Here is a 12,823-nt window from a genome sequence, read left to right as displayed (position 1 = left end):
TGAGAAGTCCTGCCTCCTCGACGCTGGAGAAACATTTTAGCTTTAAGTCCACGTTTATTAGAGCTGTTTTGAGAAACGATCGTACTTTTCGCTCTGCACGTTCTCTGCCTCCCGTAGGCGGCGCTGCCACTGTTTCGGTCCGTCCGCGACACCGTAGCTTCGGTCCCTCTTGGTTTGGCCGTCGCTAGGAGGGTCGGCCCTGGGGCAGGCGGGGGTTTGGCGGCTCCCCGGACCCCGCTCTCGTCTTTGCTCGGGAAACTCGGTGCTGCGGAGACGCACCTTCAAGCTTCACGCCGCACTAGCCTCAATCGATCCCTGAAGGAATTCCGCGTAAGAGTGTCCCTTAAAGGTAAATGTGGCTGCGTTGTCTTTGCATTGTGCTCGGATCCTCGGGCACGCGTTTTGCTGAACTGTAGTGGTTTACATGGCCACAGGTACCACGGAGAAGTGATCTTCTAGCACAGACGGGCCAGTGCCCGCCGACATGATCGACCAGTTCCACTCGTTTCTGATCTCTTTCTCAGAACCGAGATATTGAAGATGGGTTTGCATCGTCAGCCCCCTAAATGCAGGGTGTTTATTGTTTTGTTTGGAAAAAATGGCTAATATTGCAGTGTGGTAGCACATTGTTATGTATAGCTGGGGAAACTATTTCTGCATTTGCAGTCATAAGTGGCTATTGGGGGAGGGGTGCACTTTTGTTTGTATTTTGGCAACCTACCTAAAATGTGAGTTGGTGTGTTGCTTTTGGTATTTTACAGTAGCATCACTGTTTAAATGTCCTTTCATTCTCTAACTATTTGCTGTCAACTAGTAGATGTATTCTTTTTAACTTTCAAATTAGAAGAGTAATATTTTGATTTAAACTAAAATCTTGTGACTTCACCTTGTAGAGAAAGGTCAGAGAATACGTGAGTATCAGAATCGGGATTATTATCACTAATTTATGTATGCTGTGCAATTTGTTGTTTTGTGGCAGCAACACTGTAGGCTACAGTAAGAAATATAAAACTAAATGAAACAAGAAGGAAAGCCAAACAGTGAAGTAGTGTTCATGGACTGTTCAGAAATCTGATGGTGGAGGGGAAAAAGCTGTTTCTAAAATGTTAAGAGTGTGTCTTCAGGCCCCATACCTCCTCCCTGAGGGTAGTAATGAGAAGGCATGTTCTGGATGGTGAGGGTCCTTAATGGCTGCCTTCTGTTTTGCAGATGTCCTTGATAGTGCAAGGCTAGTGCCCATGATGGAGCTGGCTCCATCCCTCTGCAGCTTTTTACAATCCTGTGCATTAGAGACTTAATACCGGTGGTCATCAGCAATCAGAATGTTCCCCTCAGTATGTTTGGAAACTTGCTAGTCTTTGGTGACGTATCAAATCTCCAAAAAATCCAAATTAAGTATAGCCACTGGCATGCCTTCTTCATGAATGCATCAATACGTTGGGTCCAGGATAGATCTTTTAAGATGTTCACATCCAGGAACTTGAAGCTGCTCACCCTTTCCACTGGTGACCCCCTTGATGAGGATTGTGTGTGTGTTTTCCCGATCTTCCCTTCCCGAAGTCCATAATCTGTTTCTTGGTCGGAGGTTGTTGCTTCGACCCCGTTCAACCAGCTGATCTCATCACTCCTGTGTGCCTCCTTGTCACCATCTGAGATTCTGCCAACTGCAGTTTTGTCATTGGCAAATTTGTAGATGGCATTTGAGCTGATACTAGCCACACAGTCATGAGGGTAGAGATAGTAGAGCAGTGGCTACGCACACATCCACAAATAGCAGAATCACATACACCTTTCATATTTTGGTAGCCATTGCAATATCCCTATATTTTGAATTGGGTATGATATATTGTGAAGAACTGAGTTATTCTGTTTGGGTAATTGCAAATACATGTTGGATGCATTCTGCATCTAGTTAGTTAATTCATTCTAATTTCAGACCTTTTAATGTCACCCCAGGTCAAGTATTCAGTTTTCTAGCAGTCATTTCCAGTTGGGTTATTTTGTTCTCTGAACTAGGGCTACTACAGCACAAGCCAGCCTCCTTTTCCTTTTGAATGTTTCCTGTATCATTTTCTTTCCCCATCCACAGTTGCACAAGTTACCATGGAGTTTGTCACTGAACTTTTCTGATCTACATGGTCCAGAAACTTGTTGGATAAGCTCACTGAGCCAAGCATCTCTTGATGTTATTTTAAAAGAGAGTTGGGTGCATGTACACACATTGTTGATGCAATCTCCATACACTAAGATGTCTTTCATTTTAATCTTGTCCTCAGGGTGTCTCAGACTGAAGAGCTGTAGAAGAGGAAACCATGTCACTAACAGCTGGTTTGAAAACTGATTATGAAAGGTTGCTTCTGCGCTTTCAGCAAACTGGAAGTGTGCGCTATGAGGAGTTCTCTGCCATCTGGCGAGACATGAAGTTCTCCACTATCTTTTAGTAAGAATTCTACTTTTAAAATGTTAATTCAGTGATTAAGGTTTGCATTTACAAAGATGTTGATGCCCAAATGGCTGACGTCATGACCATCAACAGTATAAATAGCCTGAAGTGTATTTAATCTGAGACAGATCCATTTCTCATCTGATTCTACTGAGTACATTTCATTACTGGACTGCTTTTTTATGAAAGAGAAATTGAAGTATTAATGTGTATGAGAATAAAAGTGAAAAAGTTGATGAACACTATTTCCTGAAAGCATTTAATAAGGAGCTGCATCAAAAGTTATTGTGGAAATTAAAACTTACAGTAAGTAGATGGCGTTTTCAGACGTAGCGACTTCTCTGGGGTCAACCAAAGGTTTTATTGTCTTTTTTTTTAAACAATAATTTTTTTTCACGATCGCTAGACCCTGCTGGACATTAGGAACTTAAAGTTTTGCAGGAGTACCCCATCAGAGAGTTGTTCGTTGCAGGAGAAACTAAGGGAGCTGGACTTAGTGTAGACCATGCTGCTACTATTGGAGTATAAAAGTTGCATTGTTTGCTGTGTAATCAAAACTATGTAGTCAGCTTTGAACTTGCTATTTGCTATGCATGTATCCAATTTAGTAGGAGAATGAAATCTTAAGAATGTAGAAGACAATGGTGTGTTAATGAGAGGCTAGCTAAGAGATGTAGATGAGAACATGATTAAGTCAATGGGTAGAAACAATAGTGGCGGATGTACTTGTGATACGCAACTATAGACTGATTGGATATGCTAATGCAGCTAAACCAGGAGATTGCTGTAAAAAATGCTATGTACAAGGATCGGTGGGCAATCAGCGACTAGCTCAATGACGGTCTCAGCTTTGATTTGCAAATTAAAGTTTAATACTTCTTGAATCTTCTGCGTCTCCTGGTTGTTTGTGGGGCACGAGAAACCACAACAAAATTGGTGACCACGGCAGGACTGGAAAGAGACCCGCGGAAAGGAAACGGCAGATTGGGGACGCTTCCCAGTCCTCTAGGGACCCCCACAAGGCTAACAGAATTAAGGGTGCACCCAAACAAAAGGTAAGCACTTTTTGCGACAATTTGGACTAAGAATTCTGTTGGTTTTGGGGAGGTCTTGGAGTCTCAGAAGTGTGGAACCACTGCCGAAGGGTCTCTCCGGTCCAAAGAATCTGGCAGAATCGGGGGTTAACAGGGGGCTCAGAGGATTGATCAAGAACACTGCAGTGAGGGTAAGTACAAATAAGTTAATAAGAAGTAAGAAAAATTCCATGTGGTGTTGGTAAATCCCTGTCCCCCTCGTATGAAACGAAGGTCTGAACGGGCAGGGAAAGGGAGAATAGAGAAAATCCTCGTGGATACCGCCTTAAGAGATAAGGGTCTGAATAGATGAGGTGCATAGAGAAAATCCCCGTGGATACCGCTTTGTATGAAATGAAGGTCTGAACGGGCAAGGAAAGGAAAATAGAGAAAATCCTCGTGGATACCGCCTTAAGAGATAAGGGTCTGAATAGATGAGGTGCATAGAGAAAATCCCTGTGGATACCGCTTCGTATGAAACGAAAGTTTGAACGGGCAGAGAAAGGAAAATAGAGAAAATCCTCGTGGATACCGCCTTAAGAGATAAGGGTCTGAATAGACGAGGTGCAAAGAGAAAGTTCTGTGGATACTGCTCTGAATAGAGGTCTGTACGGGCAGAACAGAATAGGAAACAAGGACAGTCCAATATATAGTTTAAAGTGCTGGTAGATAGACGATAGACTAGGCATAGAATTAGAGTAAATAATATTATCCTGTAAACAAACTGTGAATATCTGAAATACCTTAAAAAGAGAGAACAACATGACAGGTAAAGGAACGGCAGTAGAGATTCTGAGCAAAAAATCCCGGTAATTAAATATGAGATCACAAAAACTTCAGAAAAATGGGAAAAGAGAACCAAAAACCTGGTCACAAAATGGCCAAGAGAAGGAACGTTTGATGTAAGCTTGTGCGAAGAAATGGAGGCACTAATTAAAAATTACAAACCAAAAGATAAATCTAAGAGGGTAGAAAAGAGAATGAGAAATGGAAGTGCTAAAACTCTTCAGAACAGAGGGAGAAAGGCTGAGGAGGACAGGTAGAATATTGATTACAAGCGAGGAAGACACTAAGGTGCTGGAGAAACAGCCTGTTAGAGAGAGAGGAAGGTACAGTGAGAAGCTTCAGCTCCGTACCCGGATGCGAAAGAAACAGAAAAACCCCCTCCCTACAATGAGGAAGGAACCCCTAAGCAGTGCCCCCTGCTGACAGGAACAGTAAACATGCAGGGAGAAGTACAAGTTTGGATAATGAGGAGGAAAAAAGACAATACGAGAAGGAAAAAGCGGCGATATGGAAGGAGATACAGGCAGAAAGGATAAAGGTGGAACAGGCAAAGAGAGAAATGAAAGAAGAGATTGAACGGATGAAATACTTGAGAGAGGAAAAGGAGTATGAGGTGTATCGGTTATACCATAGAAATGAACAGACTAAATTCAAACAGCCCAGATAGGACTGGAAGTCCCAAGGAGGGGGACAGAGGAGCTATGGGCAGAGGTGACCAGTGAGGAAACGGGGAAAGAGAGGTAGAGAGATTGTGCTGGGGATGTAATCAGCCAGGTCACATGAGAAGATATTGTCCGTTTACACCATGGCCTGTCACACACCAGCAGGAACCGATAAGAAGGGAACTAAAGTTTAGCCAAGGACCAGCCCCCACAGGCCCAAGCGGACCTGTGAACCCCTATGCGAGGTATTAGGGGTGCCCCGAGAACTCGAGTGGGAAGGGACATTACCCAATGATAACAAGGGAGGCAGATGAGGAACCCATTGTTCAGGTTATGTTAGAAGGGCAACTGACACCAATGATGATAGATACTGGAACCACGTACACTTGTGTACAGCCACAGTATGCCCTTCACCTTTCCATGTCAGGAAAGTTTATTAAGACGGTGGGGTTCTCGGGGAAAACACAGTGCACGGCTCCAGTGCAGTTGAGAATGGGAAATAAAGGAATTGTTTTGTCGGTGCTAGTATTTAAAGGAACTCCGATTAATTTGTTAGGCAGAGATGCCTTATTGAAACTGGAATTAAAATTAGAATGCACCAGAAATGGGCTGAGTGTGGAAAGAGCAGGGGCTCAATTGATAGTGCGAGAAGACAAGAAGGCTAATGTCTTTTGGATAGGAGACATCGCAGATCAGATTCAGGAAACCTGGGAAAAATGGAAAAAGGGTGTGCAGGCTATATTACCCAGGGCTGCAATGCCCAAATCTGAGCTACATTGTACAGTGATTTTTGACGAGACTCAGAACAGGGAGTTAGAGGAGAGATGGCACCTGGAGGCATGTACCCAACAGCACCTGGAAGGGGAGGCTGTGATAATTGGAAAGCAAGGGGCAGCTTTACAAGTTAAGTGGAACACCTTTTTAGAAAAATGGTACAGGATACCGGAGGCTGCGCCCCACGTAACGTTGTTGGTAAACAAGGGATATCAGTCTAAAGACTTAGGACCCTTAGTTAAGAGTGCAGAAACCGTAACAGTGTGGAGGAAAATCACGCCAGAGGTGTGGATATCAGAAGACAACAATTGCATTAAAATAATGGTAAGTGTAGATATGGTAGGGACAGTGAGAGAGGTCGAAATAACTCCCCAACCACACATGCCATTGCTGGGAAAGGAAAGAGGCCAGCAGAAAGATAGAAGGTTAGATGAGTTGCCATCTATTCTATGGTCACAGCATGACACAGACGTAGGGAAAATAAAAACAGCTAGTCCGGTGGAAATAAGGCTGAAAAAAGGAGCAATTCCACCCAGGAGACCACAATACCCTCTAAGACCAGAAGCAGAAGAGGGAATAGCATCGACAGTGCAGGGGTTGCTTGAAATAGGAGTGCTTAAAAGAACAAACAGTCCATGCAATACCCCGTTGCTGCCGGTCTTAAAAGCAGATAAATCTAAGTGGAGATTAGTGCATGATTTGCGAGCGGTAAATGATGTGGTAGAGGACTGGCCAGCGGTAGTCCCCAATCCACACGTGCTTTTGACTAATGTTCCACCAGAAGCAAGTTACTTTTCAGTGATTGATTTGTGTTCGGCTTTCTTCAGCATTCCTCTGGCCGACCAGTGTCAGTATCTGTTTGCATTTACTTACAGAGGTGCTCAGTATACCTATACCAGAATGCCACAAGGGTTTAAACATTCACCACATGTTTTTAATCAGGTGTTGAAGGCAGACCTAGAGGGCATACCATTGGAAAGTACATTGTTACAGTATGTGGATGACCTGTTGATTTGCTCCCACAGTAAGGAACAGTGTGAGCAGGACATTAGAGAAGCTGGTGCACGGAGGACATAAAGTATCCAAAAAGAAACTGCAATTTTGCACGCAGCAAGTGGAATACTTAGGCAGGGTAATATCCAAGGGAGTGAAGGTGATAGCACCAGATCAGATTGAGGTAATAACTAAGGCCCCAAAACCCCAGACTGTAGGGCAGATGATGACGTTTTTGGGAATGGCAGGGTACAGCTCAGATTGGATAGGAGAATATGCTGAGATTGTGGCACCTTTGAGAAAGATAATGAAAGAAGCAGGACATACAAATTTGAAGAACGGCTTACAGTGGAATGAAGAGGTAGAGATAGCTTTCAATACTATTAAGCAGGAATTGCAGTCAGCACCAGCATTAGCTTTGCCTGACTACGAGAAGGTTTTTTATTTGTATGTATCCAACCGACAGGAGGGTTATGTCACAGCGGTTCTAACACAAGAGACAGGCACAGGAAAAGCAAAGCAGCCGATAGCATACTACAGTACGAGACTAGATGAGGTGGCTCAGGGATACCCACCCTGTTATCAGGGATTGGCGGCGCTGTACTATGCATATGAAAATGCATCATCTATAACCCTGGGCTATCCTGTGACTCTGTACACACACCACAAAGTAGCAGAGTTGCTGGAAAGAGGGAAATTTGTGCTGACACCAGCCAGGATAGCAGCGTATCAGATGCTATTGACATTTCCAGACATAACTATACAGAGATGCACTACCAGTAATATAGCCGATTTTGTCCCTTTGGGCTATGAAGGAGAACCCCATGATTGTGTAGGGAAGACGATGGCATTTGCCAAATTGAGAGCAGATTTACGGTCAGAACCACTAGAGGATGCAGATAAAAAGGTTCTGTTCGTAGCTGGCTCTTGTTATAGGGACTATGATGGAAATCATGCAGGGTTCTCAGTAGTGCAGCAGGATCAGTCGAGCTATAAGCTTATTAGGATGGAGTCCTGTCCCCAACCGTGTTCTGCCCAATTAGCGGAAATCAAAGCCCTGACAGCTGCGTGTGAAATGATGGAAGGTGAGAAAGTAGACATCTATACTGATTCGGCATATGCTCACGGAGTATGCCATTTGTTCGGGGCAGTGTGGAAACAGGTTTTAAAAAAAGCAGTGGAGATCCCATACAACATTGTCAGCAAATTCTAGACTTAATAAAAGCCATAATGAAACCTAAAGCATTGGCTATAGTAAAATGCCAGGCACATAAAAAGGGAAATGATGTAATAACAAAGGGAAATCAAGCTGCGTATGAAGCAGCCAGAAGAGCGTCTGGATGTACATCAGGTGTCATTGCCCCCCAGGTAAGCCTAGCTCCAGAACCTGTGGTAGAGGACCTAATTGAAATACAAGGTAAGGCAACTTTGGCAGAACAGATAATGTGGAGAACGGAAGGCTTGTGGAGCATGGAAGACGGTTTGTTGGTAGCGCCCACCCCTCTACTGATGATTCTGATTTCAGAAGTGCATGGGATTGACCACTGTGCAAGGGGGGAAGTGATAAAGAAAATAAAGAAGGATGGTTTTTGGTCATCTTATTTACAGGCTTCAGTAGACTTTGTCTTGTCACTGTGCGAGGTATGCGCACAGAATAATGTTCGGAAGGGAATTACAACCCCAATAGGTCACATTCCTGTACCTGAAGGACCATTTAAACATCTAGTGATCGATTACGTAGACATGATAAAGACAGTGAGAGGGAAAAGATACGTGCTGGTAGTAATTGATCGATTTAGCAGATGGGTGGAGGCGGTACCTTCAAGAGATCAAGGGGCAAAGACAGTGGTAAAATTTCTGACAAATGAAGTGATCCCAAGGTTTGGAATACCTACAGAAGTTAGCTCAGACAATGGTTCAGCTTTTATCCAGAAAGTGGTCAAATTGGTACTATAAGCGCTGAGGATAAAGCAAAGATTTGGATGTGTATACCACCCTCAGTCGCAGGGCATGGTAGAGAGAATTAATGGAACCCTGAAAGCATTGGACTGGCTGTTGGCAGAAAAAGGAGGAGTTTGTGTGATGTTTGGAGAGAAGTACTGTACTTTTATACCAAATAACACTAGTCCAGAAGGATCGTTTACTAAGGCAATGTATAAGTTGAAAAGGCTAAGAAAGGAAGTTGAACAGAATGCAGGGTCCGGACATCAGTTATTTGACTGGTTAGAAAGTAGACTCGGAGGATGGGGACCGTGGCTGACTAAAATGGCAATAACTGTCAGTATTGTATTGTTGAGCTGTGCACTTGCGCTGTGCTGTTTTCTTCCTTGTCTCAAGTCTCTTGTAGTGTGTGCTGCAACCAAACAATTTCCGATGCTCGTGGCAATTACTGAAGCAAGCTTAGTGGAGAAAGAAACACCGAAAATGTATCAACACCTGCAGGATGAACAAGAGCAAAACGACAGTGTGGGAGTAGATTGTAAGGGCTTCTGAGTTTTTTTCCCTGTCTCAGGTACAAAGGGACAGGTTTTTGGCTCAGCGGCCCAGGGTAACAGGGAGAGAATACTTTGAGGTCTTGGCACAGAAAATTATAGTTTAACCCGAGATTTGGGAATAAGTGTTTGAGTTCATTGGGGCTTTTGTGCGCGGACTCTTAGTCTTCTTTCTCTGTGTGTATGGGTCTCAAAAGGGGGATATATTGGAGTATAAAAGTTGCGTTGTTTGCTGTGTAATCAAAACTATGTAGTCAGCTTTGAACTTGCTATTTGCTATGCATGTATCCAATTTAGTAGGAGAATGAAATCTTAAGAATGTAGAAGACAATGGTGTGTTAATGAGAGGTAGCTAAGAGATATAGATTAGAACATGATTAAGTCAATGGGTAGAAACAATAGTGGCAGATGTACTTGTGATACGCAACTATAGACTGATTGGATATGCTAATGCAACTAAACCAGGAGATTGCTATAAAAAATGCTATGTACAAGGATCGGTGGGCAATCAGTGACTAGCTCAATGACTGTCTCAGCTTTGATTTGCAAATTAAAGTTTAATACTTGAAGAATCTTCTGCGTTTTCTGGTCGTTTGTGGGGCATGAGAAACCATGACACTACCTGCAACAGAGAAGAGTTGGTGCGCAAAGGTAGTGTGCTGTCTAATAACAAGCGATTGTCTTAGTGATCACAAGACCCTTTTGGACATTGGTAGCGTGGAGTGCTGCAAGTCTGATTCACTTTTATTGGTGAGTGGCAGGTGCGGACAGTGGGGGACCGCCTGGCCTCAATCGTAGCAAGGAGTCAGCCTCAAACTGTGGGGTTGCTGTTTGCAGCCACCCAGCAGAGAAGTGTTGGTATGCTCCAGAGGTGGTGTGGCATGGCGTCTGTGCTGGAGTTGATGCTGCTCTCCAGTGTTAACTCTGCAGAAGCCAAGAAGGCAGACTGCTGCAACATTCATGGACTCGGGGATTTAGCCTTTTTTGTGCGACTGCATTTCACTGCTGTCTTATATTTGCTATGCGTGCCTTGCGCTGTGTCCTGTGGCACTATGCTTTTGCATCTTGGCCCTGGAGCAATGCTGTTTTGTTTGCCTATATTCAAGGGTATTCATGGATGGTTGCATGACAATTAAAGCTAAAAAGCTTTAGCATGGAGGTCATAACTGGATTGGGTAGCTAACAGGAAAGAGAGAATAAGCAGCAGTACAACAGGCACCAGATGCTGGAGGAACTCAGCAGGTCAGGCAGCATCTGTGGAAATGAATAAAGAGTTGACGTTTCGGGCCGAGATCCTTCTTCAGGACTGGAAAAGAAGATGCCAGAGTAAGAAGCTTGGGGGAGTGGAAGTGGAGGAGGGAAGAGAAGAGAGCGGTAGTGATAGGGGATTCTATAGTCAGGGGGGCGGATAGGAGATTTTGTGGGGAAGATCGGGAGTCTCGGATGGTATGTTGCCTCCCTGTGCCGGGGTCCGGGACATCTCAGATTGGGTGCAGGTTATTCTCGCGAGGGAGGGCAAGAACCCAGATGTTGTGGTCCATGTAGGGACCAACGACGTGGGTAGGATGAGTGAGGGGGTCCTGAGTAGTGAGTTCAGGGAGTTAGGTGCGAAGCTGAAGGGCAGAACCTCCAGGGTAACAATCTCAGGATTGCTACCTGTGCCACGTGTGAGTGAGGCAAGGAACAGAAGGATTATACAGATTAATACGTGGCTGTGAGGATGGTGCAGGAGGGAGGGCTTCAGGTTTTTAGATAATTGGGCTTTGTTCCAGGGAAGGTGGGATCTGTTTCGAGGGGACAGTTTACACCTGAACTGGAGCAGTACTAACATTCTTGCAGGAAAGTTTGCTAGTACTTCTCGGGGGGGGGGGGTTTAAACTAAATTTGCAGGGGGCAGGGATCCAGAATGCGAGAGAGGATAGCGAGATGAAGAATAAAGGACAGGTGGGGACTACACGGTTCTGGAATATTAAGTGTGTAGTAGAGAAAGGTGAGGCGGAACAAGTGATAAGGAGGACATGTACAGAGGGATGGTCTGACGGAACATGGACTTAAATGTGCAGAAAGAATAAGTAAATTTAGGAAGGACAACAAAATTCTAGGGGCGTATAGCCCGATGGGAGTTCAGGGAGCTGGGTTAAGCACAATAGGCAGCGATTTAAACAGAGAGAGGAGAAGTGGGCTAAAAATTCTATATCTGAGTGCACGAAGTGTCAGAAATAAGGCGGATGAGCTTGAAGCTCAGGTGCGAATGGGTAATTATGATGTTGGGATAATGGAGACATGGCTGCAGGGAGATCAGACCTGGGAAATGAATGTACAAGAGTATACGTGCTATCGTAGGGACAGAAATGTGGGCAGAGGGGGTGGGGTAGCCCTGTTGGTGAGGAATGAGATTCAGTCCTTTGCAAGGGGGGACATAGGATCAGGAGAAGTAGAGTCTGTGTGGATAGAACTGAGGAACAGTAAGGGCAAAAAGACCCTAATGGGTGTTGTCTACAGGCCACCAAACAGTAGCATGGATATTGGGTGCAAGTGGAATAGGGAGTTAACATTGGTATGTGGCAAAGGTAATGTCGCAGTAGTTATGGGGGATTTCAACATGCAGGTGAACTGGGAGAATCAGGTTGATGCTGGACCCCAGGATAGGGAGTTTGTAGAGTGCCTATGGGATGCATTCTTGGAACAGCTTGTACGAGAGCCGACCGTGGACAAGGCTATTCTGGATTTAGTCTTGTGTAATGGACAGGATTTGATAAGCTATCTTGAAGCAAAGGAGCCATTAAGAGGTAGTGACCATAACATGATAAGTTCTTATCTGCAATTTGAGAAGGATAAGGGCAGATCGAAGGTGTCAGTGTTGCAGTTGAACAGGGGAAACTATGGAGCCATGAGGGAGGAGCTGGCCAAAGTTAACTGGACGGATATCCTAGCAGAAAAGACAGTGGAACAGCAATGGCAGGTATTCTTGGGAATAATGCACAAGGTGCAAAATCAGTTCATCCCCCGGAGAAGGGAAGGATTCAAAGGGGGGAAAGGGGCCAAAGGAAGTCAGAGATTGCATAGCATTAAAAAAAAGGAAATATGACAGAGCTAAGGTGAGTGGGAGGACAGATGATTGGGAAATTTTTAAGCAACAACAGAACTTAACTAAAAAAGCAATACGGGGAGAAAAAATGAGGTACAAATGCAAGCTAGCCAGGAATATAAAGGAGGATAGCAAAAGCTTTTTTAGGTATGTGAAGAGAAAGAAGATAGTTAAGAACAATGTTGGGCCCTTGAAGAATGAATTGGGTGAAATTGTTATGGGAAACAGAGAAATGGCAGAAGAATTTAATAAGGACTTTAGATCTGCCTTCACGAGGGAAGACACAAGCAATCCCCCAGATGTATGGATGGGCCAAGGACATAGGGTAACAGAGGAAATGAAACAGATTGACATTAGGAAGGAAATAGTGATGAGTAGACTGAGGGGACTGAAGGCTGACAAATCCCCAGGTCCAGATGGTCTGCATCCTAGGGTACTAAAGGAGGTGGCCCTGGAAATTGCGGATGCATTGGTAATCATTTTCCAATGTTCCTTAGATTCAGGATTAGTTC

At 44.3% G+C, this 12,823-nt stretch overlaps 1 protein-coding gene across 1 annotated transcript in view; it reads left to right on the top strand.

Annotated features, from left to right (window-relative positions):
- Positions 1–140: 140 nt before the first annotated feature.
- snapc1b (small nuclear RNA activating complex, polypeptide 1b) overlaps positions 141–12,823 on the top strand; it is a 36,326-nt gene continuing 23,643 nt past the window's right edge. The window contains exons 1-2 of the mRNA XM_073039524.1: positions 141–349; positions 2,277–2,440. Coding sequence (XP_072895625.1) covers positions 2,313–2,440 — 128 coding nt within the window. The 5' untranslated portion in view covers positions 141–349; positions 2,277–2,312. The remainder of the gene's footprint in view (positions 350–2,276; positions 2,441–12,823) is intronic.

Source organism: Hemitrygon akajei, chromosome 3 (genome assembly GCF_048418815.1).
Source record: "Hemitrygon akajei chromosome 3, sHemAka1.3, whole genome shotgun sequence".
Classification (NCBI taxonomy): domain Eukaryota; kingdom Metazoa; phylum Chordata; class Chondrichthyes; order Myliobatiformes; family Dasyatidae; genus Hemitrygon; species Hemitrygon akajei.
This window is presented reverse-complemented; position numbering and strand designations above follow the sequence as displayed.